Source organism: Erinaceus europaeus, chromosome 14, assembly GCF_950295315.1.
Source record: "Erinaceus europaeus chromosome 14, mEriEur2.1, whole genome shotgun sequence".
NCBI lineage: Eukaryota > Metazoa > Chordata > Mammalia > Eulipotyphla > Erinaceidae > Erinaceus > Erinaceus europaeus.
Genome location: NC_080175.1, coordinates 84337697 through 84364024, shown reverse-complemented (window position 1 = coordinate 84364024; position 26328 = coordinate 84337697). Strand labels below are relative to the sequence as shown.

Genomic DNA, 26328 nt, shown 5'->3' with positions numbered 1-26328 from the left:
TTGAAGAGAATTTAACTTGAAGAGCATATTTCTAAAGCTAAACCACAGACTGGGCATGTGAATAATAATGGTCTCTGGCTTATTGTTTTCAAATCCAGAAGAAATTTGACAAGACAGACCAGTAAGAAGTTATAATGTCTATAAAATAGTACATGCAGATTTTTAAAAAACCTATAAAATAGAAAAATATAGAACACAGTAGAAAAAATAATGAGACCAAATCAAATTACTATTTTAATTTAATGTTATTCCCCTTTATATAAATTATAAAATTATATTTTGCATCTCCTGGAATCAACCACTTCAAGCATGCAGTACACTTATTATTTTAATAAGTTTATTGGGGGTCGGGTGGTAGTGCAGAGGGTTAAGCACACGTGGCACAAAGTGCAAGTACCGGCTTAAGGATCCCGGTTCGAGCCCTTGGCTTCCCACCTGCAGGGGAGTCACTTCACAGGCGGTGAAGCAGGTATGCAGGTGTCTATTTTTCCCTCCCCACCTATGTCTTCTCCTCCCCTCTCCTTTTATCTCTGTCCTATCTAACAAGGACAACATCAATAAAAACAACAATAAAATAAAACAAAGGTAACAAAAGGGAAAATAAATAAATAAACATAAAATTTAAAAAAACACTAACTGATTCAACCATCACAGTAAAAAACATCATTTTTAGAATCCTTTATTACCTCATTAAATAATAAAGTTGTACTTTAATTATTGTTTGTTTGTTTGTTTTTTGCCACCAGGACTTCATTATCCTGACAAACTTTTAAATAGAAAAAACAGCCAAGGAGAGATGAAATACTGCAGCTTCCCTCAGCAAACTGGGATCTGGGTCTGAACCTAGGTCATGCATATAACAAGACAGGATTGCTATATCGCACTGCCCTCCTTTTTATTTATTATTTTTATTTGGTGGTTTAATAATGATTAACAAGATTGTAAGATAGCAGGGTTATGAGGGCCAGGTAGTAGTACATTGGGTTAAACACATGTTATAAGAAACACAAGGATCCCAGTTTGAGCCCTTACCTCCCCACCTGCAGGGGTGTCGCTAAGCAAGTGGTGATGCAGGTCTGCAGGTGTCTGTCTTTCTCTCCTCCACTCTGTCTTCCCCACTTTTCTCAATTTCACTCTGTCATAATAAAAAACAAACAAAAACACAAAAAAATAGATAGCAGGGATATAATTCCTAGTACCAGAGTTCTGTGTCTCATCCCCTCCATTGGACACTTCCATATTCTTTATCCCTCTCTGGGAGTATGGAGCAAAAGTTTTTATGGGGTGCAGAAGGTGGAAGGTCTGGCTTCTGTAATTATTTCTCCTTTGTACATGGACATTGGCAGGTAGATCCTTACCCCCAGCCTGTTTCTATCTTTCCCCTGTGGGGCAGGGTTCTGGAGAGGTGACGTTTCAGGACACATTGGTGAAGTCCAAGCCAGAGCTGAAGAGTATACCTATGGTAGGTAGGGCCTGCCCCACTCTCTCAAAGGAGGCTGAGTCAGACCTACTCTACCACTGGATGAAGACTGCTTCTGAAATGAGTGCAGTCCAGAATGTTGCTAGCTTTGACCATGGACTGAACCTGCTTGTTCAGATGTGTAAATCTGTTGTGCTACCACTGTTATTATCTTTCTGGTCTCACTGCATTTAAGTTTATTTTCTTTTTTTTAAATTTTTTATTTAAGAAAGGATTAATGAACAAAAAGATAAGGTAGGAGGGGTACAACTCCACACAATTCCCACCACCCAATCTCCATAACCCACCCCCTCCCATGATAGCTTTCCCATTCTCTAGCCCTCTGGGAGCATGGACCCAGGGTCATTGAGGGTTGCAGAAGGTAGAAGGTCTGGCTTCTGTAATTGCTTCCCCGCTGAACATGGGCGTTGACTGGTCGGTCCATACTCCCAGTCTGCCTCTCTCTTTCCCTAGTAAGGTGTGTCTCTGGGGAAGCTGAGCTCCAGGACACATTGGTGGGGTCTTCAATCCAGGGAAGCCTGGCCAGCATCCTGGTGGCATCTGGAACGTTGTGATTGAAAAGAGAGTTAACATACGAAGCCAAAAAATTTGTTGAGCAATCATGGATCCCAAGCTTGGAATAGTGGAGAGGAAGTGTTAGGGAGGTACTCACTGCAAACTCTAGTGTAATCCTGCTTTCAGGTATATATTTTGCAGTAGTTTATGGATACGTGTAGACATAAGCTCTCTCTCACAGAAACTGGTGTATATCTAGGTTTTGGGACTTTGTTAGAAAGTGAACCACCTGAGATGAAATTAGAGTGTACTATAAAAGGAAAGGTCTCACCCAAGTAATGAAGCTGAAGGGTTGTCATTCCACACGTGAAGTCTCTGGACACAGTCTGAGGTGAAGCATGTTGAGGTGAAGCAATCACTGCGTTGGTTAGGTTGTGATCGGCGGATGCAATATTATTTGGTTTGGATTGGGAGACGCATACGGGAAAGTGGGCCCTATCCAAGGGTTCCAGGACTGGGGGAAGTAGGGGGTCCATAGTGGAGATGTGAGGTTCCTGCTGTCTTAGGGTTCAAAAAGACAATCGATAGTTAATGTTATCATCACATTATTTGTTAATTGGGTTAACTTTGAAAAGTCCTTTTGTTATGGTTTGCTGTACAGTATCCAGTATCTTGTATATAGCTGTGCTATTGGATGCTTCTAATCTACTTGGTCTAGGCTTTTGAGAGAGTCCGCACATCAAATACACAGCCTATATATTAAAAAGATTCAGTTTGTGTTTTGAGAAACTTTGAGACATACAACTGATTTTCCCCCTCTCATATTAATTAACTACTGATTTATATGTCTACATTTTGCTAGGAGTGTACATAAACACCATTCCCACCACCAAAAACTGTGACCCATCCCTCCCGCCCACTCCCACCCCCCACTGGCCCTCACAGAATGGGAGAAGATCTTCACATGCCAGACATCAGAAAAGAAACAGAGAGACAGAGGAACCCTTTTATATTGCTGGTGGGAATGTAAATTGGTCCAGCCTCTGTGGAGAGCAGTCTGGAAAACTCTCAGAAGGCTAGACATGGACCTTCCATATGATCCAGTAATTCCTCTCCTGGGCTTATACCCCAAGGACTCCATAACACCCAACCAAAAAGAGGTGTGTACTCCTATGTTCATAGCAGCACAGTTCATAATATCTAAAACCTGGAAGCAACCCAGGTGCCCAACACCAGATGAGTGGCTGAGAAAGCTGTGGTATATATACACAATGGAATACTATGCAGCTATCAAGAACAATGAACCCACCTTCTCTGACCCATCTTGGACAGAGCTAGAAGGAATTATGTTAAGTGAACTAAGTCAGAAAGATAAAGATGAGTATGGGATGATCCCACTCATCAACAGAAGTTGACTAAGAAGATCTGAAAGGGAAACTAAAAGCAGGACCTGATCAAATTGTAAGTAGGGCACCAAAGTAAAAACCCAGTGGTGAGGGGTAGACATGCAAGTTTATTTTCTTAATATATGTTCCATTTAAGAGTGTTTATATTGATTTTAATGCCTCATAGGTAAAATTCAACATAAAGTGACTGAAGTTTAGTCCACACAGTTGGCAAAGAATGTTTTGTTTTTTCCACACCCTAAGTAAAATGAGCAGCCTCTCATGTAAAAACTGAAGCTGACACAGCTCTCTCTGAAAATCTTCCTCATTGTAGACTACAGAAAAAGTTTCATCAGTGTGAGATTTAGAAATTCTTAAACCTAATTATACATATTGAAATGAAAGCCAAAATCTAAAAGAAACAGCTATTACTATATTTGCATTTGTACAGTTTTCTTTCTTGCTTGACTTATGCAATCCGAAAATGAAACAACTTAAGGTTATTTTTTTTCCTAATGTGTTAAAATTTTTATGGTGCATGTAAAATTAATCAACTCCAGTTCTCAAAATCCTAGACTGATTAAAAGAAGTTTACATAATTGCAAAAACATGTATTGAAGCATTTTCCTTTTTTTTTTGCATTTGGATGGGCTGAAGAATTGAAATTGCATGGAAATATATGGCTTGCTAAAAAGATATTGAACAAAAACTCCTTAGATAAATTAATTCTGTGTTTGGAATAAAGAGTTCAAGCCAGGGGTATCATGGAAATTAAACAGCAGGCACTCTACATTCCCCATGCCCTGTTTTATACTTTAAAGAATCTATTTGTGGGAATTAAAATGTTATATCTTACAACTAAATATTTCCATGTATTCACTAAGTCTCTGAGACACAGAGAGGGGGAGTTCAGGACAAACTAGGCTGATGAATATTATTTGTAAGGGCAAGCATGAACGATGCAAATTTTATGGTCAAATTAGAAAACTTTCAGGCATGTTTGCTTTGAGAAGCTTGGTCTTAGATAATACAGTTTTTGTTTGTTAGAAATTTCCAAACACACTGAAATATACATGTTCCTCACCCAGATCCTTTAGAAAACTAAGCCAGGAAAAATAATAAGTGAAACCTCTTTTCATCACTTCATTTGTTAAAATTTAATTGAAATTAAATTATAGATTTGGACTAGATACTTTGAGGAGACGTAGAATTGATAATGTTTCCTGTAACTGACAAATACATTCATTTGCTAGTTAATATCTTTCAGATGATTTCTGTTGAATTAATAGGTAAACACCACTTTTTTGTGTGTGTTTTTTTTTCAGCATACTTACAACATAGTAAATTCCTAACATCAATATAGTGTATATAGGAATAATAAAAATATTTCATGGTAATAAAATATTTTACATTCTAAACAAAGAAGCTAAAACTGTTCTGTTTTCCTGAGATCTCTCTTTTCTAAGCTTATATATATTATGTATGTAAATAAATTAGATGGTTTGAAGTTAATTGAGGATATTTGATTTCCAAATGTTTGGCCATATTTTTAGATTTCCTTTTTCGGGAGGTTTGGGCTTCAGCCTCCCTAAGGGAAGAGATCAACCTACACAATTCTAAAGAGGACAGACCTCCCTTGGTGCTTCCCTTAATCTCTGCTTCATTTGTGGTAAAATTGCTATGCATATATCAGTCATATGCTGAGTAGAATTTCTTGACATTTCCCTTCCTTCTTCTATATGTATAATCAATAATATTTAGATGCAACATATGCTTTTATGGTATACATCATTTTAAAGCAATGCTGGGGAGGGATATAAATTGATGCTGATCTCCCGCACCACCACAAGCCTGAGCTGAATAGTGTTCTGGTAAAATAAGCAAGTAAGTAAATAAATAAATAAATATTTTTAAAAAAATAAAAATAAAATTTTTAAATATTTTTATTTATTATTGGGTAAAGACAGAGAGCAATTGAGAGGGGAGGGAGGGAGAGAGGGAAAGAGGCAGACACCTGCAGTCCTGCTTCACCACTCGTGAAGCTTTCCCTGCATGCAGGTGGGGACCGGACCTTGAACCAGAGTCCTTGTGTACTATAACGTGAGTGTGAGTGCTTAAGCAGGTGCACTGCTGAATCCGTACAGATAGATGCATGCACTCAGGTGTGTTTGTCTTCCGATTTTTGGTAAGTCAGAATTCTGTGTTTATCATTAGTAGCATAGATCCCCTACTGATTCTCCGAGAACATGGTCTATATTATGATCTTAAACAGTGATATGTTATGATATAGTTATACACATTTGATTTGTTGGGAAATTTAGGTGTTATCCCTATATGTAATTGTATTACATTTAATGTTAGCATTCATTGATTTCTGGCAAATATTTCTGTCAAAATATAGAGTACTTGTGTCCACTTCCATCTAATGTAATTTATGAATAAAAGCTTAATTTGCTTAAGACCAATACACATTTTGCCTGGGCAGTTAAGCCAACATTATCTGAGATAGTTGTCTCCCCTATTTTCTGTTCCACTTTTAACACATGAGGCAAACAATTTTAGAATATGATATAAATTAGGTATATATTTTTTACTGTTATCTTTTAAGGTAAAATCTGAATAAATATCAGTATTTATTTATTTATGTTCTACATGGATTTTTTTGTTATATTTCTTTGATAGAGACAATCAGACATTGAGAGGGAAGGGGGAGATAAAGAGGGAGAGAGAGAGACAACCGCAGCCCTGCTTCACCGCTCTAAAGCTGCCCCCTGTAGGTGGTGACCGGGGGCTTGAACCCGGGTCCTTGTGCACTGTGATGTATTCATTCAACCAGGTGGGCCACTACCTGGCCCCTCTAAATGGATATTTAGGCTTAATGGACTACTTCTGCAACTAAGCAGAATGCAGTAAGCCCTAGGAGCAGTTCCACCAAGCTTTGTACTGCTCCAGAGTTAGTTCCTTGCATCCTATGTTATGAATGGTAGATCTGACACAATGATCCAGGATCAGAGCAAGCTTGCTTTCTCTGTGGTCCTTGAAAATAAACATAACATACAAATAAAAACTCATAATATAGTTAGCATAATTTAATATTAAGTTTACTCTGCATTCAAATGAATTTTATCTTCTGTCATCCATCATTTTTCTCCTCCCTTTTCCCATCAACGATAAACACTAGCTTCTATACTTCATCTTTTTCCTCTCTCTATCAAAATAGTCAGATATACAGTAAAAGTTGTACAAAGTCTCCTCTAACTTTACTGCAGATTTAACAATTAACTGTATAAAGTTTGATACGCAAATTTTGATTTTGAAGTTTTTAACTAAACATTTATCTTTGTTTTGTAAAGAAACAAAAATATCACAGAATTAAAACACAAATGAAAAATTTAAACCTAGGCTGGGTGTAAGAGTGTTTTGCAGAAAATTGAGAAAATTTACACATGTATCTAAAAGTGTATTTACTGTAGACCATTAATGATATGTATATATACATAAATATATCATAATTTACACTGCAGTTTGAATTTATTTTTTTCAACATCAGGAGTTAAATAAAATTTGCTGATAGATAGATGAGAGATAAATGAGAGATAGAAACTGTGCTGACCAGGGCTTATTGACAGTGCTCCATTCCTTGCAACAGAGGACTGCTATGTGGGGATGACTTCCCTGTAGCTTCTGTCCCTTTTACCCTTCATTTTGATGAGTTTACCCTTCAATCACAAGCTTTTCCTCAGTGAATTAACAGGAGAGCTAGGAATATTGAAACATAAGTTGGAAATGATTTGCAAAGACTACCTGGTATCTGCAGATGGCTCCATAAAATGCAGCTTGCAAATATGGAAAGATACATAGGGGAAGCATTGTGTGGACATTGTCTGTGGGTAAAGATGTAATAAGACGTAGTACTGTCTTTTATAGAAAAGGTGTCCAGAAAGAGGGAGATGGGAGAAATGAGAGAATAACATCTTGCTTGTTTTTCAGAAATACAAGAAATATTTTTTAAAATAAGGAATAAAGGCCTAACAAAATTTCCCTTGGGCAGTTTGTTGCTTTGTCAAGTGTGTGACCCTGGTTCAGGCCTGACTGCCAAAGCACTGAACTGAGTGTAGTGTCAATGCTGTGGTTTCTCTCTCTCTACAAAATTTTTTTTTAAAAAATTAAAAGAAATGGGAAGAGCAACTGAAAAAAGAAAAAATATAGCAGTATACCTAAATATGATGAGATCAAGTTACCACAACATATAGATTCTTAGGTCTTTACTTTTGAGTTCTTATTGAATTAATAAAAATAGTAAAGGGAAATTAATGGGAAATGATGGGGTTTTACATGAAGATTTTTGTTTTATTTATTTCTTTTTGCTTGATTAAATGACAAATTATCAGAAGATATAAAAATCGAACTGGTAAGGATGAGGTGCAAGATATTATATCCAGTGCAAGTAAAAATAATTTAAAAAAAACAGCAGAACTGATGGGAGTCGGGCTGTAGCGCAGCCGGTTAAGCGCAGGTGGCGCAAAGCACAAGGAACGGCATAAGGATACCGGTTCGAACCCCGGCTCCCCACCTGCAGGGGAGTCGCTTCACAGGCGGTGAAGCAGGTCTGCAGGTGTCTATCTTTCTCTCCTCCTCTCTGTCTTCCCCTCCTCTCTCCATTTCTCTCTGTCCTATCCAACAACGACAACAACAATAATAACTACAACAATAAAACAACAAGGGCAACAAAAGGGAATAAATAAATAAAATAAATATTAAAAAACAAACAAAAACAGCAGAACTGAATAATTACAATGGAACAGAAAAAAATTCATTAGATTTCAAATGTTGGAGCTGGAATTCAGAGTTGTAATTGTGAGAAAGAATATGCCAAGAAGTATAGTTCTGCAATTTAAGTTCTTTAGACTCTGAAACTGTTAAGTCCTAGAAAAAAACCAAGCGAAATAAATAATAAAATAAACCAGGAAATTCCAGAAAACAAACAGGTAGGAAAATAAGAGTAGTAGTGAGATAAAGAACACTGAGCTATGCATGATTATCTTAGTTCAAACCCAAAAGTTGTTCTGGATTTAATAGAAGTGTATACTTCTGGGAAAAAAAAGTAACAAACAGAAAAGTAAATGTTTTTTTAATGGGCACTGAAATGAATGATATAAAATAAGGGAGTAATGCTTTTAAAGACATCTCTAAGTCAAAGGAAAATTCTTTCAACCATTTACTGCTTGATATTTTTCCCATGGAGATAATTTTTAAAAGCCTTGGCTCACTTAGAAAAGAGAGACCAAGCCTTACTTACCATTACTTGTCCAATCACTAAACCACAGAGATACCTCGGAGGTTCATTAGAAATTCCCAAACTCAGAAAGAGGAAAGTTCCAATAAAAAACAAATGAAGCAAACCATATCCTTTAGGAGTTGAATTTTTTAAGTTCTGACTTCCTGATTAGAAGGATGGGTCATATTTTAGTTGCAGAATAATGGTAAACTGAGCCTCAACACACCACAGTTAAAATGATGAATGTCTTCCACGTCTGTGCATAGATCTGGCAAACACACTGTCCAGTGTGATACAAACAAAAAGCATGAACTACAGAATTCCTTTTTGTAACCTGGTTCCTCTTCAAAGAAATATATATTTATAGCTTAACATTTTGGTGTCCTAATTGTACTTTGTTTTTCTATTACTAAATTCAATTATTAAAAGTTAAGTGTTTTGCTTCTCTCTCAGTTGAACTATCTGTTGCCTGTTTCTCATTCAGAGGACTTGCAGTGCAGTGAGTTGCACCAAAGGAAGTAGATATTAGGTCAATAACTAAGCCCTTGGTTTCTAAAAGTTTTATACCGTTACAATTGACATTAACAACATATTCTCTTTTTGTTTTTATTTTATTTTTTGCCACCAGGGTTATTGCTGGGGCTTGGTGAACTGCACCATGAATCCACTGCTCCTGGAGACCACCTTTTCCCCTTTTGTTGCTCCTGTTGTTTTATCATTGTTGTGGTTATTGTTTTATTGTTGTTGTTGCTGTAGTTGATAAGACAGAGAGAAATCGAGAGAGAAGGGAAGACAGAGAGGGGGAGAGAAAGAGAGACACCTGCAGACTTGTTTCACCAACTGTGAAGGGACGCCCCTACTGGTGGGGAGACGGGCTCCAATGGAGATCCTTACTCTGGTTCTTGAGCTTCATGCCACTTGTGCTTAACCCTCTGCACTATTGCCCAACTCCCTAAAAACGTATTCTTATGCCAGCTGTTACAAAGCACGTTTTATTGATTTTATTCATTTTTAAACTATATTTATTTATTGGAAAAATAAAAATGGAGGGGAAAAGGGAAGATAGAGAGGAAGAGAGACAGGGAAACACCTGCAGCCCTGCTTCAGCACTTGTGAAGCTTTCCCCCTGCAGGCAGGAACTGGGGGCTCAAACCTGGATCACTGTTGATTGTAATATGTGTGATCAACCAGATACACCACCACGCACTCCACCCCACCCTTACAAAGCACATTATTAATGAGTAGGCAATAGCTCACTTGGATTGTGTACTGTTGTGCCTTCTTCAAGTCCCAGGTTGGATCATGGCCCCTGTGACATTGAAGGTAACCTTTTCCCCCAGCTTTCTCCCCACCTTTCTCCCTCTCCCTCTCCCTCTCCCTCTCCCTCTCCCTCTCCCTCTCCCTCTCCCTCTCCCTCTCCCTCTCCCTCTCCCTCTCCTTCTCCCTCTCCCTCTCTCTTTCCCTCTCCCTCTCCCTCTCCCTCTCTCTTTTCCTTTCCCTCTCCCTCTCCCTCTCCCTCTCCCTCTCCCTCTCCCTCTCCCTCTCCCTCTCTCTTTCCCTCTCCCTCTCCCTCTCCCTCTCTCTCTCCCTCCCCTCCCTCGCCCTCCTCCCCTCCCCTCTACCTCTCCCTCTTCCTCTCCCTCTGTCTCCTTCCTCTCCCTCCCTCCTTATCTCTATCTAAAATACTAACAAACAAAAAACATATTACTAGATACCATATAGAGAAGACACTTATCAGTCCCATGCTATAATTGAATAAAACTTTCAACAAATGGGTTGAAATAGCCATGACCAAATCTGCTGTAACTCTATAAAGAAATAATGCTTTTAGTGTTGAAATTTTTTTCAGTCCTATAGTATGAGTTCAGGAAAGGTCTCTAAAAATGATTCGCTGTGTAGTTTATGAGGGTCCTGTGCTTCTATAACCTTCACTATTTTTTTCTCTTGAAATTGTATTCTTTGAAAAAAAATGCTGTCAACTCTATCACTTTCAACTCTATCAGTCCACTTTATTTCCATGCTATGTATATTTCAAGTTGAATTCCAAATATCAAAAGCTAAGGGTCAAAAATTTCTTCTCTCAAATAACAAAATACTATGCCTGTGCTTTGCTAACTAGCTTGATAAATGCCTAGACAAGTTTCATTGAATGAAAACAATTGATTTTGGACAAATAAATGTGTTCACCAGTAACTGTTATTTTAAACATTAGCATTTTGCTAGTAAAAACGTATGCCTCATTCTGAAGTTTTCATTATTTCTCTAGCTTTAGTGTATATTTTTGTTATATTTCATTTAATTGTTACCCTCTATCTCAAACTATTAATTAAAACAACTGAAGTAAAAGAGTGAAATAATTTTTTTTTACATATTTTGCAACACTATACATTTTTATGCCAAAAGTTTAAAGAATTCACATGGATTTTTAGCATTGATTTTTTGAACAAACTATCTCAAAATGAACTAGAAGTATTATAACCATATCATTGTTTCTCATTAATATCACAAATTATATCACAATACATGAGGGATTATAGGCAAATTATTCTCTGAAACATGAAATAAAAATTTTTAAAAAATTTAAAAAGTTATAAAAAGCCCTTTTTGATGTAGTTAAGTGCCCAAGAAATTTGTCTCTTTCCACAGTATTTATTATGTCTTAAAATTATTTACTGGGGGAGAGAAAGCAATTTATGTTAATTATTTATTAATTTAAAATATTAATGATCATTACCTAAGTGTAACAAGATTCCAGCTGGGACACTGGGTTGAAATTGCTGAAATGTAGCCAACACAAGGGGCGTGTATTAAAAAGAGTAGAACAAATGACTTAACAGGGGCCTAAAAGCAGCAATCAGAAAAGGTTCATTTAACTTAGAGATGGCACAAGCTTCAAGCAATTGCCTCTACTTAAGTAAGTGTGGAATTACAAAAGGCTATTTATTACAGCCCAACAGAGCATGCAGCTTGTTCAAAGACCTTTGAAGAATTTCAACAGTTATAAAGTCTTGCTCAGTGAGAAGCAGTAAAACTTGGTCAGATTCCCCAAACTGCCTGCAAAACTTTCATTAGAAGATTAATGCAATACATGTCACAATTATTCTTTTTGTCACAATTATATTCTTCTCTCTCTCTCTCTCTCTCTCTCTCAGGAGAGATGATAAACCATATACCTACTAATTTTCAAAACTTCTTTGAAAATGTATCTTAGCTGTCAGGAAAAATAAACCAATTTCATGGTGATATGGGAGGAATATAGGTATATAGTGTCTCCATGGACATGCTGGGCCAGTGTTCCAAAATTAATCTCCTTTGAAAACCTCTGTAAGCAAACATTAAAAGTTATTCTATATTAATGGACTTCTTAAATAGGAAAATGAGTCAACACTCTGTGTGATTTTTGCACAGAAAAAAAATTTGGTTTCAGATTTGGGGTTGCATTTTTGTTGTTATTGGTTTAGAGAAGAGATAAGGTATCAATTATTCTCAGTACTGGAGTAAGTAAAAAGAAAAATGAAGTTATAAAATGTTGATGCTATTTATTTATTTATTTATTTATAACTGAGTCATATGTTCATAACATTGAACATGTTTATATGATTTAAGCTAAATATAACCCAGATAACTTATTGAACATATGTTTATAACATTGAACATGTTTATATGATTTTAGCTAAATATGACCCAGATAACTTATTATTTGCTTAGCATAGATTTCAGAGCAGCAGTGCCATGGGGTAAGGGTAGGGTGCTATGAAGCCATTTGAAAACTAAAGTAATAATGTTGACTAGATGAAAGTAAATAGGAAGGTAAATCCTGTTAAGTTTAATGAAAATTTATTAATTGCTAATAGAAGCAAAATGTGGATAAAATTAATTTACTTTTCCCCTAGCAAATTATCACTAATATTTTCCTCTAGCAAATAATTAAATAGTCACTCCCAAGGCTCTAAAGATTCTTTAATTTAAAAATGAGTATGAGAAGACCTTACAAATAATATTAAAAATAAACAGGAATAGGATTTATTGCAACAGATTCTTCATTTAGGCTTACACTTTCTATGAAAGTGGAACAAAGCAAGTTTAATGAAAGCTCTCTTTTCATCTGCTGATTTAAAATGAAAGGCATGTGTAGATAGGGCCAATCCAAATGAGAGGATGGAGGCAAAAATCAGCAGGTAACAATCATAGAACAATAAAATCAGAAAATGAATAATTTCTACTAGTTTTATAGAATATGAAAAGATAACATTCTAGAAGTACATGATTTGAAGGCAGATGATTAAAAAAAGATTAACCTGGAATTTTGTGGGTTTTGTTTGTTTGATGTTTGTAATTTATTTTGCTGTATTGTATTGGAGTAGCTCCACTGACACCTCCCCACACAGAAAGATATTTTGGTTCACTAATATAGTAAAATTGAGATTTGAAATTAAAAGAGCATTGAAAATACATGTTTTCCTATTTAATTGAAGGATTTAAAGTGAAATATCACTTAAGACACATTTAATCTTCCATTAAACCAAAAGTAATATGGTGATATCTGATCCAATTTGTTATTCTATATTTTCAGTAATGTACTGTGATATATAGCAAGTAATTTTCACACAATAATTACTTCAAAATATGCCTGGATTGTTCTGATGTTATTTATTTGATATTTAGTGCATATATTATTAAGAAATAAGAATGTAAAAGCAAATTTCTCTTTCCATGTATATATATATATTATATTTATGAACTCATGGTTGTCAGAAGTCAAGACCTACAGTAACATATTCTAAATCTTATCTACTTCACTGTGCACTAAATATGATTATTATCTATGGACACCATGGGACTCCTTATATATAATGGTTTCCAGTCCTTTACAAAGTTGCATATGAAAATGTTATCAATGTGCCTAAGAATCTGGCATTAATAACTTTGCAACATAATAACAAATAGGTAGCCCTGATGTTTTGTTCTTTTTATGTATATCAAATATATTTCATTGCTAACATTATAGTAGCAGATTGAAAACATCTGCTCACTTGCCACTACTTCACCAGCAGCTGAAAATCGCAGTTCATTTTCCAAAGAGTCTGTATGTACCAGGGCTATAATCCAGCTGCGGACCTTGATATGGGGCCAGATTAATACTCAAGAGCCTTTGAAATGGAAATAATACTTTCTTGCCAAAGATTTGAACACTGATAGACCCCATTTGCTGCTCTGCTCTTTTTTAATGCCCTTCTCAATATGGTTAACTTTCTTTATCCCACTCTTCCTCCCTATCCTCTCTTCACAGCTCCATCGCCTGTCATGACGATTAAGAAAGATCGGACATCCAGGAATAGCATCGCTCTGTCTTGGCAAGAACCCGAACATCCTAATGGCATTATATTAGACTACGAGGTCAAATATTATGAAAAGGTGTGGTGATGATAGATGTTAAGACGTAGTCCCATAGAGAAGGAGATTATCTCATGAGCCAGGCCTCTGCAAAGAAACTAGTGGCCCGACCAGTAGTTATTAGACCTCTGTTCATGTGATACATTTGATTTATAGGTGAACAGGGCTTTCAATGTCATTTCATCAAGTTCCATTCTCTATTCTACAACAATAAGTCATGGAAAAGATGCCACTACCATAAATAAACTGTCTGCTATGGCATTAGAAATGAAATCTATGTCCTCAAATATGGAGTATACCATTTTATTAACTATTTTTTGTGATTCCCAAATTACTAGCTAATTATACCTCAGTCCATTGCCTTAAACATTATTTTCTCTCTTTTATATACAGAAATTTTGTTCAATACAGAAACTTTGATTAACAAATAACAAATCCATTTTATTGTTGAATGACAATGAGTCACTTATCTTCATGAAAGGAAATTTAGAAAGTTGGTGTGGCTAGGGAAATTTGAGTTATTAATAATATTGTGGTTTAGTAATGTAATTACAAAATAAAAATCAGTACACAGATATTTAGAAGCAAAATGTTGGCTATAATATCACATCTCTCTAAATAATAGCCAGTTCTGGCTATCAGTTATGGTGAGACTTGAAAATAAGGAATATTTAAGTCATAGCATTGCAGCTGGGGTGTTTTATAGTCACTTTATAGTATGGGTGGAGTATAGCTGTGTATCAGCTGCAGTTTGCAAGGTATTTGTAGTGAATTAAAACAAATGCACATTTGTTTATATTTGCAGCATACTTCTGTGTGCATTCTTTATATTCCAGCTACATGAGAATCCTCGGGCAGTGGCCAGATAGGATCTTACATAAGTAAAAAGATTGTGAGGCAGTGACATTTAAATTCCTTATAGCTGCACTGTTTATAAGCATTAGGTATGTGCTTGAATGCTGATAGCCATAACCTCTCATTAGTGTGCTTTTTTATGTTATATGCACTTACCTCAATATTAGGTGAATTGGTAAGGACATGAAAATGACTGGTATAATGAGATGTGCATATGAACATGATTTATAAATGTTGTTTTTACTGTGCATAGTAATTCTGGTATCTTTATCAAGATATTTTTCAATTTATAATTAATAGTAATTACAAGATTATAGGGTATAGTTCTACACTACACACATCACCAGAATTTAGTGTGCCTACCCTCCCAGCACTAATATAGTCATTTTCTATATTAAAGCTAATATAGTTCACAAGTATGATTGATGCCAGTTTGCTTATATATCCCTCTGTAGATAGGTATGTCTTGTCCTCTCAAAGTCAAGCCTAATAAACATAGCACTAAATTTATAGTATAAATATTTTCTCCTAATGTTCATAGAATCATAGAGGTATCATCAAATACTTATTTTGTCATGATCTTCAATATATAAGTGTAGGAAAGACTGCAAATATGAAAATCTATCATTTGTAGATTATGCAAAAAAATAAAAAGAAAATTAATTATATACTTTAGGGTGGATAGAAATACCCAAAACAGCCAACTTCTAGATCTATGAGGTTGATTCAAAAATATAATTAATCTAGGTGGGGAAAATAGCATAATGTTTATGCAAAAAGACTCTCATGCCTGAGGCTCCCAGGTCATCTGTTCAATCCCCTACACCACCATAAATCAGAACTGAGCAATGCATTGGTTAAAAAGTAAATTAATTATGTATAATACATGTATATGTTTTAGAAAAACACACAACTTAAAAAAATATTTATTTATTCCCTTTTGTTGTCCTTGTTGTTTTATTGTTGTAGTTATTATTGTTCTTGTTATTGATGTTGTCATTGTTGGATAGGATAGAGAGAAATGTAGAGAAGAGGAGAAGACAGAGAGGGGGAGAGAAAGATAGACACCTGCAGACCTGCTTCACCACTTGTGAAGTGACTCCCCTGCAGATGGGGAGCAGGGGGCTTGAACCAGGACTCTTACACTGGTCCTTGTGCTTTGCTCCACCAGCGCTTAACCCACTGCGCTACCACCCAACTGCCAACACACAACTTTTTAAAAATTTAATTGGGCTAGGAAGAGAAATTGAGACGGAATGGAGAGAGAGAGAGAAAGAAACTGCAGCACTGCTTCTCCACTTGTGATATTTTCCCCCTTCAGGTGGGGACTGAAGGCTTGAACCCAAGTCCTTGCGCTCTATAATGTGTGCCTTCAGCTAGGTGTCTTACCACTTACCCTGCCCAAACACATACAGCTTTTTCAGTTAGTTAACCACACGAACTAAATATAAGCGTATAACTGCTTTTAAAAAGTAACCAGTGAAGAAAAGTAAGGGATTTCATATCATTTTTCCTTAAGCAATTTAAAATTCAAAACTTGTATTAAATAACTTTAATATTTATTGAGATAATATATACATATAATATTATATTTATGATGAAAATACCAGATATATTTATGATGAAAATAGGAAAGCTATCAGGGGAGGAGATGGGATATGGAGCTCTGGTGGTGGGAATTGTGTGGAGCTGTACCCCTCTTATCCTATGGCTTTTGTCAGTGTTTCCTTTTTATAAATAAAAATTAAAAAAAGAAAATATTTTATTTTTGACTAGAATTTAAGTTCTATAAGATCAGTCTTCTTGATGGTTTCATTTGCTAATGATGAAAAGCACTAAGATCTGTGTCATACTCAATATATTGTTTTGCAAATGAGGTGATTTCTGCAAAATTAATATAATTTACTGCTATCATTTAATTTGATGGTTAACAGTTTGCCTCATATATAAACAGTGTATTTAACTAAAATGTATCTGTAATGTCTGACATGTTTACCATAATATTATCTCTAACTTTAGTTGAGTCTTTTCACTGTTCCATAATTATCCATTGTGGACCCTTTGCCAGCTATAAGGACTGATTAAAATCTGGTCACTGTGCTCAGTATGTACTCATGTCTGCTAGAGGGAAAACATGATTCTGTGTAAAACCAATTTATTATTGCAAGATTGACCTTTTTAATTTTGATTTACATATTCAAAAATAGAGTCATATGCTAATCTATAATATTTTATCTCTGCTAAAAAGAGGAATACCCTATTAAGTTAATTTAAAATTGTATTTTTCTTTCTGTAAGTTTATTTTTGAATTGATAGAAGTTTTTTTTCTTTATTTCAATGGGAGCTTTGAAGAGTACATATGTAATAGCTGGTAATAAAGAGACCTCATTTCTTTCTCCTTTGTATTCTGAATGCAAATCATTAGATCCTTAATAGCATAGTCTATAAGCATTTCAACTTAAAAATTCATCCTATTGCCTTCAGAGTGTGAAATATTTGGTGTGTCTCTCTTACCGGTTTTCTCTGTGTCAAATACAAATTGATTGTGAATTGTACTCTTGCTTTACCACTTGGTAGCATTATGAAGATCAGATTTTAACATCTTTTTTTTTTTCTTACTTCAAGCAGGAACAAGAGACAAGCTATACCATTCTGAGAGCAAGAGGCACGAACGTTACCATCAGTAGCCTCAAGCCTGACACTGCATATGTCTTCCAAATTCGAGCCCGAACTGCAGCTGGATATGGAACCAACAGTCGCAAATTTGAGTTTGAAACTAGTCCAGACTGTATGTATTATTTCAATATAGGGGAGAGGGCTATTATGAATATAGGGTTTGGTAATCCTTTCTCTCTTTTAAGTTTTAGTGCAGTATAATACATAAATAAAATATTACTTAGAATTTAACAACTTGAATAGCATTGGGCCCAGGTATTTTTGTGTATGGATGTGTCTGGGTTATTGTTTTTGTTATTATTTATAATTCTTTTGTGAAAAAAAAATCAAACGTCTTCTCTTGTTAAGAGTGTCTTTTTTTAATTATTATTGGCCATGAGTTGTTTTGTGCAACATTATTTAGAATGGCAATACATTCCATACCTGTTAACCTGGATTTTATAGGTTTATTGTATAATTTAGTGAGCTACCAAAAAAAATCTGTTGACCTTTGAGGATCTCAATTTCGTTTTAATCCTTAGCACATTCAGTTCTGTATAAATGGTATAGAAAGGCTCACATACATTGTTTGACTTCAAACTCACTAAAATTGGAATAAAATTGGCAAACATTTTCTTGATAATACTTTGTTTTGAAAACATTTGTTTCATAATGGGAAACTTCCCTACTAAAATATAATTTTCAAAACTGTAAGATCACTGTGATAATATAAAGTAAATATGAGTTAGGGCTTCTGTTAAACTCATTAATTAAGAAATTATCTGTTATTAAAACTAGCTACAAAAGAAACTTTGAAGAACACACATATATGAAATACTTATATTTGCTAATAGATTCAAAACTACTTAATATTAAACAGAAAATGATTTGTGTGATTTAGGTCATCTTTTCTTTTTATTTGTCTATTTATTATTGGATAGAGGTAGAGAGAGGTTGAAAAGGGAGGGGGAGGTAGAGAGGAAGACAGAGAGACACCTATAGCCCTGCTTCACCACTTGTAAAGCTTTCCCTCTGCAGGAGGGGATCAGGGGCTTGAGCCTGGTCATTGAATATTGTAATGTGAGTGCTTATCCAGGGGCAGCACCACTGGCCCTGGTTATCTTTTCCATAGTATATATAACTTATCATTTTCTATAAATTTTTATATTTATTTATTTTCCCTTTTGTTGCCCTTGTTTTTCATTGTTGTTGTAGTTATTATTGTTGTTGTTATTGTACAGGACAGAGAGAAATGTAGAGAGCAGGAGAAGACAGAGAGAGGGAGAGAAAGATAGACACCTGCCGACCTGCTTCACCGCCTGTGAAGGGACTACTTACAGGTGGGGATCTGGGGGTTCCAACTGGGATCCTTACACAGATCCTTGCGCTTTGCACCAAGTGTGCTTAACCCACCGTGCTACCGCCTGACTCCCATTACTTATCATGTTAAGTGTTAATTTGTTTACAATAGGAAAAAGCATATGTATCACTCTAAGTCTGCTATAACAAATTCATAGTTTTCAAGTAAGCAAAAAGACAAAGATATATACCCTTAGCAACAGATCATGCAGGGCTGACTATGTCTAGTTCTTCACTAAAAGTAAGTTGAACTCTGTACTGTTTTAATGTACCATTTTCCCTGTTCCTATAATTTAGTTTTTCTAAAATACGTTATTAATGATGCAAAACCACAGTGCTATTGGCATGATAACAATTGTATGTCCAGATTTCATACCTAGCAGACAATAGAGTTAAAAATAATATGAGAATGCTTAAATAAATACGGTAAGGCTTTTTTTTTTCAATTTTTACTTTTAAATGCAATGTCAGGGATTGAACTCAAGATACCACTCATTAGCCTCTCCAGAAATTCTTTTTTTTTTTTTTAACTTAATACAGAGAAAGTCAGAGTGGAAGGGAGACAGAGAGGAGAGGAGTTCTTGACTCCCACAGTGAATCAAATACAGATCTTCACGGATGGCGAAGTGTGCTCCCTACAAGATAAACTCTCCTCCCAACTTGAATTAAATCTACAGTTTTAGAGAGAGAGGACATAAAAGTTCTATCCCGCTGTTCTGTCTGTGGTGTTGGATCCATTTTCATTCTTGGTGCAGTTTGTCTTTTTTCCATATAGTACTAGAAACCGAACTCAGAGCTTGATGCAAGGAAGCATATGGTCTTCTACTGAGCCACTGGCCCGCCTAATAATGCAAATATTATGGAGAAAGTTTTTTTTTAGGCAATTAAAAAAATTAATCGCAATAGCGATTGATTAACTTCTGTATAATATAGAGACTGTAGTGTTTTTAGAAATCATTGATTCACAGCTAAAGCATGGCAAGTTTATTTTAAAAAACAGCAATAATTCTCAAAAATATAAATCTTTCCTTCAAGATTTCCCCTAGTACTCTCGTGATGGGATGACCACTTTGTGAAGGATTCTGAAGTTAAAATGTAAAATGCCACAGACGTCATGTGATCAAGATTTTAAAAATTTAAATAGTTTAAATGGCTAGACTGATGAAATTGCTTACAGTTGGGAGTCGGGCGGTAGCAAAGAGGGTTAAGCGCAGGTGGCGCAAAGCGCAAGGACCAACGTAAGGATCCGGGTTAGAGCCCCCGGCTCCCCACCTGCAGGCGAGTCACTTCACAGGCTGTGAAGCAGGTCTGCAGGTGTCTATCTTTCTCTCCCCCTCTGTCTTCCCCTCCTTTCTCCATTTCTCTTTGTCCTATCCAACAACGACAACATCAATAACAACAATAATAACTACAACAATAAAAAACAAGGGCAACAAAAGGAAATAAATAAATAAATAAAAATAGAAAAGAAATCGCTTACAATTAATAGTGTGCTATTCTGCTATCAGTGCAACTAAAGTTCCAGCCTGCCCCTCGCTGCATGGGTGAAGATTCAGTGCTGTGCTGTCTTTCACCCTCTCCCCCAGTCTTTCTTTCTGGTTAAATCAAACAAACAAACAAGATAAATACATAAATAAATAAACTGGACCACACAGTGTTAAGGAACAATTTCCTATTAAAATTGGAAGTTCAAACTTTTATGTGGTGCAAAAAAAAAAATTCCCAGTTGCAAACTAATCATAGATTACATTCTTTTATCTTTTATGTAGACATTTTTATTAACAACTAAAAGTATCTATATTTAATTTACCCAAGAAAGCCACCAACTTGTATAAATACAAATGTAAATGTGATATTATTGCTAGCATCTTATAAGCCATGCTAGCAATTAGGCACATTGGGATATAGGAGGACATTACCAAAGACAGATAGTGATGTATAGTCTTGCACGTCAATTTATTTAGCATGTTTTTAAGTTTTTAAACTTAAAAAAAATTGACAGAAAATCTAAGAACTGTACTGTGATTTCAGATGTCACAGATATTGCTGTGGTGAATTTTGTGTATACATTCTTGATGAGGCTTTTGTATCTTTGATTTAACAAATAATCCATTTTAAAACCATCATGGTGCACCTGGTTGAGCTCACATGTTACAATGATCCCCACCTACAAGGTGAGTGGTGAAGTAGTGTTGCAGGTGTTTCTCTGTCTTTCTCCCTATCACTCCTTTCCTTCTCAATTTCTGGCTGTATCTATCCAATAAATAAATTAATTAATTAAATATATTTTTTAATCAATAATAAAAATAAAATACCCGGGTCAGGCCAGTGAGAGCTCACCCAGTAGGGTATGTGCCTTATCATGCACATGGGCTAGGTTCAAATCTGGGAACAAGTGAACAAACACCATGGCATCAAATGCAGTTCAAATGCTACTTCCTGTCAGTATATGTGAATGTAAAATATATATTGCACTTGGAGTAGTAAAATTGTGCACATGCAATGCTCGAGCACAGCAGGGTCTAAGGAATTTTGCCCCCAAAAGTTCTTTTCTTAATTTCTTTGTTTTCCCATTTTATTATCACTTTATTGAGGCAATGTTGATTTATAGAACTATTCCTGTCACGAGGATACATTTTCACATTTCCCTAAGATAAGTTTTAGTGTAAATCATATTTCACCATAAACCATACTATATCACCCAGTAAATAAGTACATACTTAGATAATCTAGTTCATGAGAAAGAGCTCTTCACAATTCTATTTTTGGGGGAGAAAGTCAGCCTTATGTGTAAGATGCCTGCAATTGCAAGTGACTAGAACTGGGCAGCAGACTGCCTGTAAGAAAACACATTGAATCCAGTCTCTATGAAATGGAATAGATAGTAATACTTAACAGCATACAGAATAAATTAGTCAGACAACTCTGTAATACACATTTAATCAATATAATTCATATCAAAAATTTGCTAATCAAAATGGATCTAAGTTGGTTCTGTGCTTTAAATAGTTTCTGGAATTCATAGACGCTTAGAGCTAGAGGAAATGGTAAAAAATGTTCTTGTTAAGTTCTCTCACTGACCAGAAAATAAATAGAGGATCTTTTTCTTCTATCATGTTTCCCTGCAATTTAACTCATTATTTATTTTCAAAACTCTCTAATTGAAGTTGTCAGAAAATTCAAACTTGCTGAAGTTCACAAGATGAAAACAAGGAGATAGAGTTGTTAATATTATAAGTTTGCCAGAGCATCACTGAAACACTGGATGTTTTTCCCCCTCAAACTATTAACAAATTTGTCACCAGTGAAGAGGGAAATATTAGCCCTGGTCTCCTGGGAACTAGATATTAAGGAATTCTAAGAGTTTAATCGGAGGAAATACCTGTGGAGGGTAAAGAATGCTAGCAGGAGACTAAGATATAGGAAAGAAATCAGGAACTGGGAGGAGGGGGGGAAATGGGGCCTTGGACAGTACTGTGATTCCAAGGGTCCTATCAAGGTAATGGGAAGCTTCAGAGTAAAAGTTGCCCATTGAAAGAGTCCTATACTGGGTTAGGTAGAAACTGACATGCTGAGATGAACACAGCCTGCCCACTGCAGTAGTGGGCTTGATAGCCCTCACAGGAGCCTCTCCAAGGACTGTAAAAAGTGCAAATGGTAGTCAGGTAGCAGTACAGAATGAAGTGTTAGCAACAGTTTATATTATGGATATCCAATCTTGCTACACTTTGAACTCTCTTTTCAGGTGCTTAGAAAAGCTTTTAACAGCCTATTTGCCATGCTTTTTTACTTACATCATTTAACTATTCCTCAAGCCATACTACTATTTTAGAGAAAACTTTCAAAATCTAAGTTTTTATCAGGTTGAATTTGTGATATCTAGCATCTGGAGACGTGATAGAAAATCAAACAAAACAAAGCATAGGATAGACCTATTCTAATTTTTTCCGTTTAGAATTTCACTCATTCATTTATTCACATCAGCATTTACTACAAAAGCAGCATATGTTCATTTTATCACATGAAATGGTTTGCTAGCAAGCTACACGCATTTTAGAAAGCTTAGAACTCAACGCATAAGAAGCCTGGAGGCTTCTTATTCTAGTGAAGAATTTGTATACTTAATCTGGAAGTGTTCTGTACATTTTTATGCATGAGGATGAGATAATACATGTCATGGTTTAGAAGGAGAATGCTGGTTACCAGGTAGAAGATGGGAAGATAATGTAAAAAAGAGACCAAGAAGTGAACTTCAAATTATAATCCAGAAGAGAAAAGAAGATATCTACTTGGAGTCTTACAAGAATTAAGTGACTTATACTTTGAATGATCAGGAGAAATAGTGGTCCAAATGAATTCACACGAACAGTTTGAATTCCAGATACTTAAAATACTGTGGTTTAACAGCAGTAGTAACTGTAGCAGTAGCACTAAAATCTAAGAAATACAGCATCACAGTCCTTGCTTTAATCTGATTGAGTCAGGACTTTTTCATAGAGCTCCAAGTGTATGGTATGAACATTAAAATTAGACAAGCATTGGTTGTGGTTAAGGACCAGTAAACTTCCTCTTTATTTTTTGTAAAGATTTAGGTAATAAATATTTAGCGTTTTTGCATATATACTTTCTCTTCAACATTCATAGCATAAAGACAACCATAGATAATACACAAATGTATTTGAATATGAGAGTATGCTTATAAAAATTTTTAGGGGTAGCAAAATGTGAGCTTTATAAAATGTTCCACTATCACAATATATTTTGTGTTAACTTTTGATAACCATTAAAAAACAGTGTAGACTTCTTGAGTTATACCTTTTTGAGGTGTAACAGATTTGGCTCCAGAGCCTTGTTTGTCATTTTTCATCTAGGTGAATGAACGAGTTGATTGACCGTTTACAAGGTAGGGAAGTCAAAGAGATGAACAATTTGTTTGATATATCTTGGGTTTCATAGGACTGGTGTATGTTTTAAACAAAATGAGTTTAATCAGAAAAATTTTTTTATAATTTCATTCTTGGAAATCTCAGTCTTGAGGTTCTTCTCATAGCTTCTGCTTTCTTTTCCTTTCTTTCTTTTTTTTTTCTTCCTAGTGAGTTTCTACCAGTGAGGATAAAACAAAGTACTCTAGACTATTCCACGCTTGAATTGAAACAGAGTTGAATTATATTAGGTCAACACTTCAAGCAAAATCGTAGAAATATCCATTTTCTAAACTAAGTGATAATATTTTATACCATTACATAAATTAAATAACATTTTAGGTCTAAGAGTAATTGGTACTTAAGGGATTAGTTTTTCCATGTAGATGTTATGATGTGTTAATGCCTGCCAATTTAGGTATTTATTCATTTATTTTCAACCTTGCAGCTTTCTCCATCTCTGGTGAAAATAGCCAAGTAGTAATGATTGCCATTTCAGCGGCAGTAGCAATTATTCTCCTCACTGTCGTCACCTACATTTTGATTGGAAGGTGAGTTCACAGTCTGTTTTGTAAGTTATTTTCATTATTACTTTGCTCTTGCCCTTTGCTGCTAAAAATTTGGAGAATATGACCAATAAAATGAAAAGAAGGGCATATCTACTAGTATTAGCTTTATTTTTTCTTTTGCACTCTGTTATTTCTTTTCTTTTCTTTCCTTTTCTTTTTAGTTTTCTATTAAATTACCTCTACTCTTCATCACATAGCACTACTCTCTTTTGACACCACTGCTTGTTTGCTTTTATGAACCTACTTTCAATGATCTCTTCAGTCTTCAAAATATGCTTTAGATTTCCCTGTTTCTCACCCAGAGCACTGGTAACTCTGCATAACACTAGCCATTAACAGTGGAGACTTTAGCTTTCATTCATTGTATGTAGCAATAGTTGCTTAAGATATACTATAAACACATTCTAAAGTCATTATAAAAACTGTAATGAAGGGGGTCTGCACAGTGGGGAAGCAACTCCACGTATCTCATTAAGCTGCTTTCCAGGGTCCCTGGGGAAATAGGACTTCTACAGATGATTTAGAAAATATGGACTCAATAAACTTTTACTAAAGCATTTAATTGTTTAAATAAAATACTCCTTTTTTTGCACATTCTGAGCAGAAAGAATTGTTTTAAATGTATTCTTTGTGAATTCTCCTTTTACTTCTAGGTTTTGTGGTTACAAGAAGTCAAAACATGGCACAGATGGAAAACGACTTCACTTTGGGAATGGACACTGTAAGTTTCTAAGCTGTTTTGGCCTTACCATTTTAATTTTAGCTGCTGTTTATTTATAATCAGGTAACTTCTCTCTGACAAAGAGAATTCAAAAATAATTTTATGGGGAAAGTGAGCAAATTAAATTTATTTTAAACTGAGGAGGAAATCCATGATTCTGCATTAAGACATTTTTACATGACCACATTTCAGCATAGTTAAACTAAAATGAAGGGTAACCTGTGGTTTATATTCAAATAATAGATTTGATGGGGAGTGTGTACTACAGTTTGCTCTGCGTGGCTGAAAGGCAAGCCGTATCTTCAATTTCCTTCTTACTAGTCCGTTAGTAAAATTTAAATTAGAGCCTTTTCCCGTTCCTAATTGCCAAATAAATATAAACAACTTTTGTTTATGTGAAGTGCCTTACTCCATTTGACCAACCAACTAGGAGAGAATCTTTGGAATAAACTGTTCCATTTGGAGTTACATGATATCCAAGTCGTAGATAAACCAGCATTCCCTACCATATCCCACTATAATACTAATCAATTTATTCTTTTTTAAAAAAAACATTTTCTAAAAGAAATAATCTCCTAAAAAGCAAAGTGTTTATATCTAACAAGGATATTCATTTCCCTTTTCTGATGAAACAAAAACAACCCAAACGTCTTGCTTTCCCAAACTATGACTCTGTTTAATGTGGTAATTGCTAATCAGTGACTTTAAAGGAAACACTATTCTAGAAGAAATTCGTACACAGGAAAGATACGTGCTCATATGCTCAGAATGTTTCCCAAAATATATATTGTTGTGTGGTAGAAACAGTGCCAGAGGTTGCAGGAATTATTTTGTCCACTTTATTTCTAAGTCTATGGAACAATTCACAGGAGTACAATACTACTTCCTAATAATGACTCCTCATCATTCCAAACTAAATTACCAACTCGTGAAAGTGTATGAGTAATTTACAGTATATTTGTCTTACTTTTTTTTTTGCACACACACAGTACTGAATCACAATCTCTGTGCATAAGTTAGACTGTATCTCTGTGAAGTGAGATACTTATAATTTGAATTGGACAATGAATGTAAATACTGTCTTGAGAATAGTTCTTTATACAGGAGTTAAACATTTCATGAATTTGGTACATTGATAAAATTGCTATAGCCAACTGTAATCAGGTTCCTCTACTGCTGTACTTGGTTTTAGCTGTTGGATTGCTGATAAATTTT

The 26328-nt window shown here is 35.2% G+C and overlaps 1 protein-coding gene across 3 annotated transcripts in view; it reads left to right on the top strand.

Annotated features, from left to right (window-relative positions):
- EPHA3 (EPH receptor A3) overlaps nucleotides 1-26328 on the top strand; it is a 323878-nt gene that overhangs the window by 238214 nt on the left and 59336 nt on the right. For all 3 annotated transcript variants that reach the window (XM_007536015.2, XM_060172106.1, XM_060172107.1), the window contains 4 exons: nucleotides 13929-14053; nucleotides 17513-17675; nucleotides 24272-24374; nucleotides 25046-25113. In XM_007536015.2, coding sequence (XP_007536077.1) covers nucleotides 13929-14053; nucleotides 17513-17675; nucleotides 24272-24374; nucleotides 25046-25113 — 459 coding nt within the window. The remainder of the gene's footprint in view (nucleotides 1-13928; nucleotides 14054-17512; nucleotides 17676-24271; nucleotides 24375-25045; nucleotides 25114-26328) is intronic.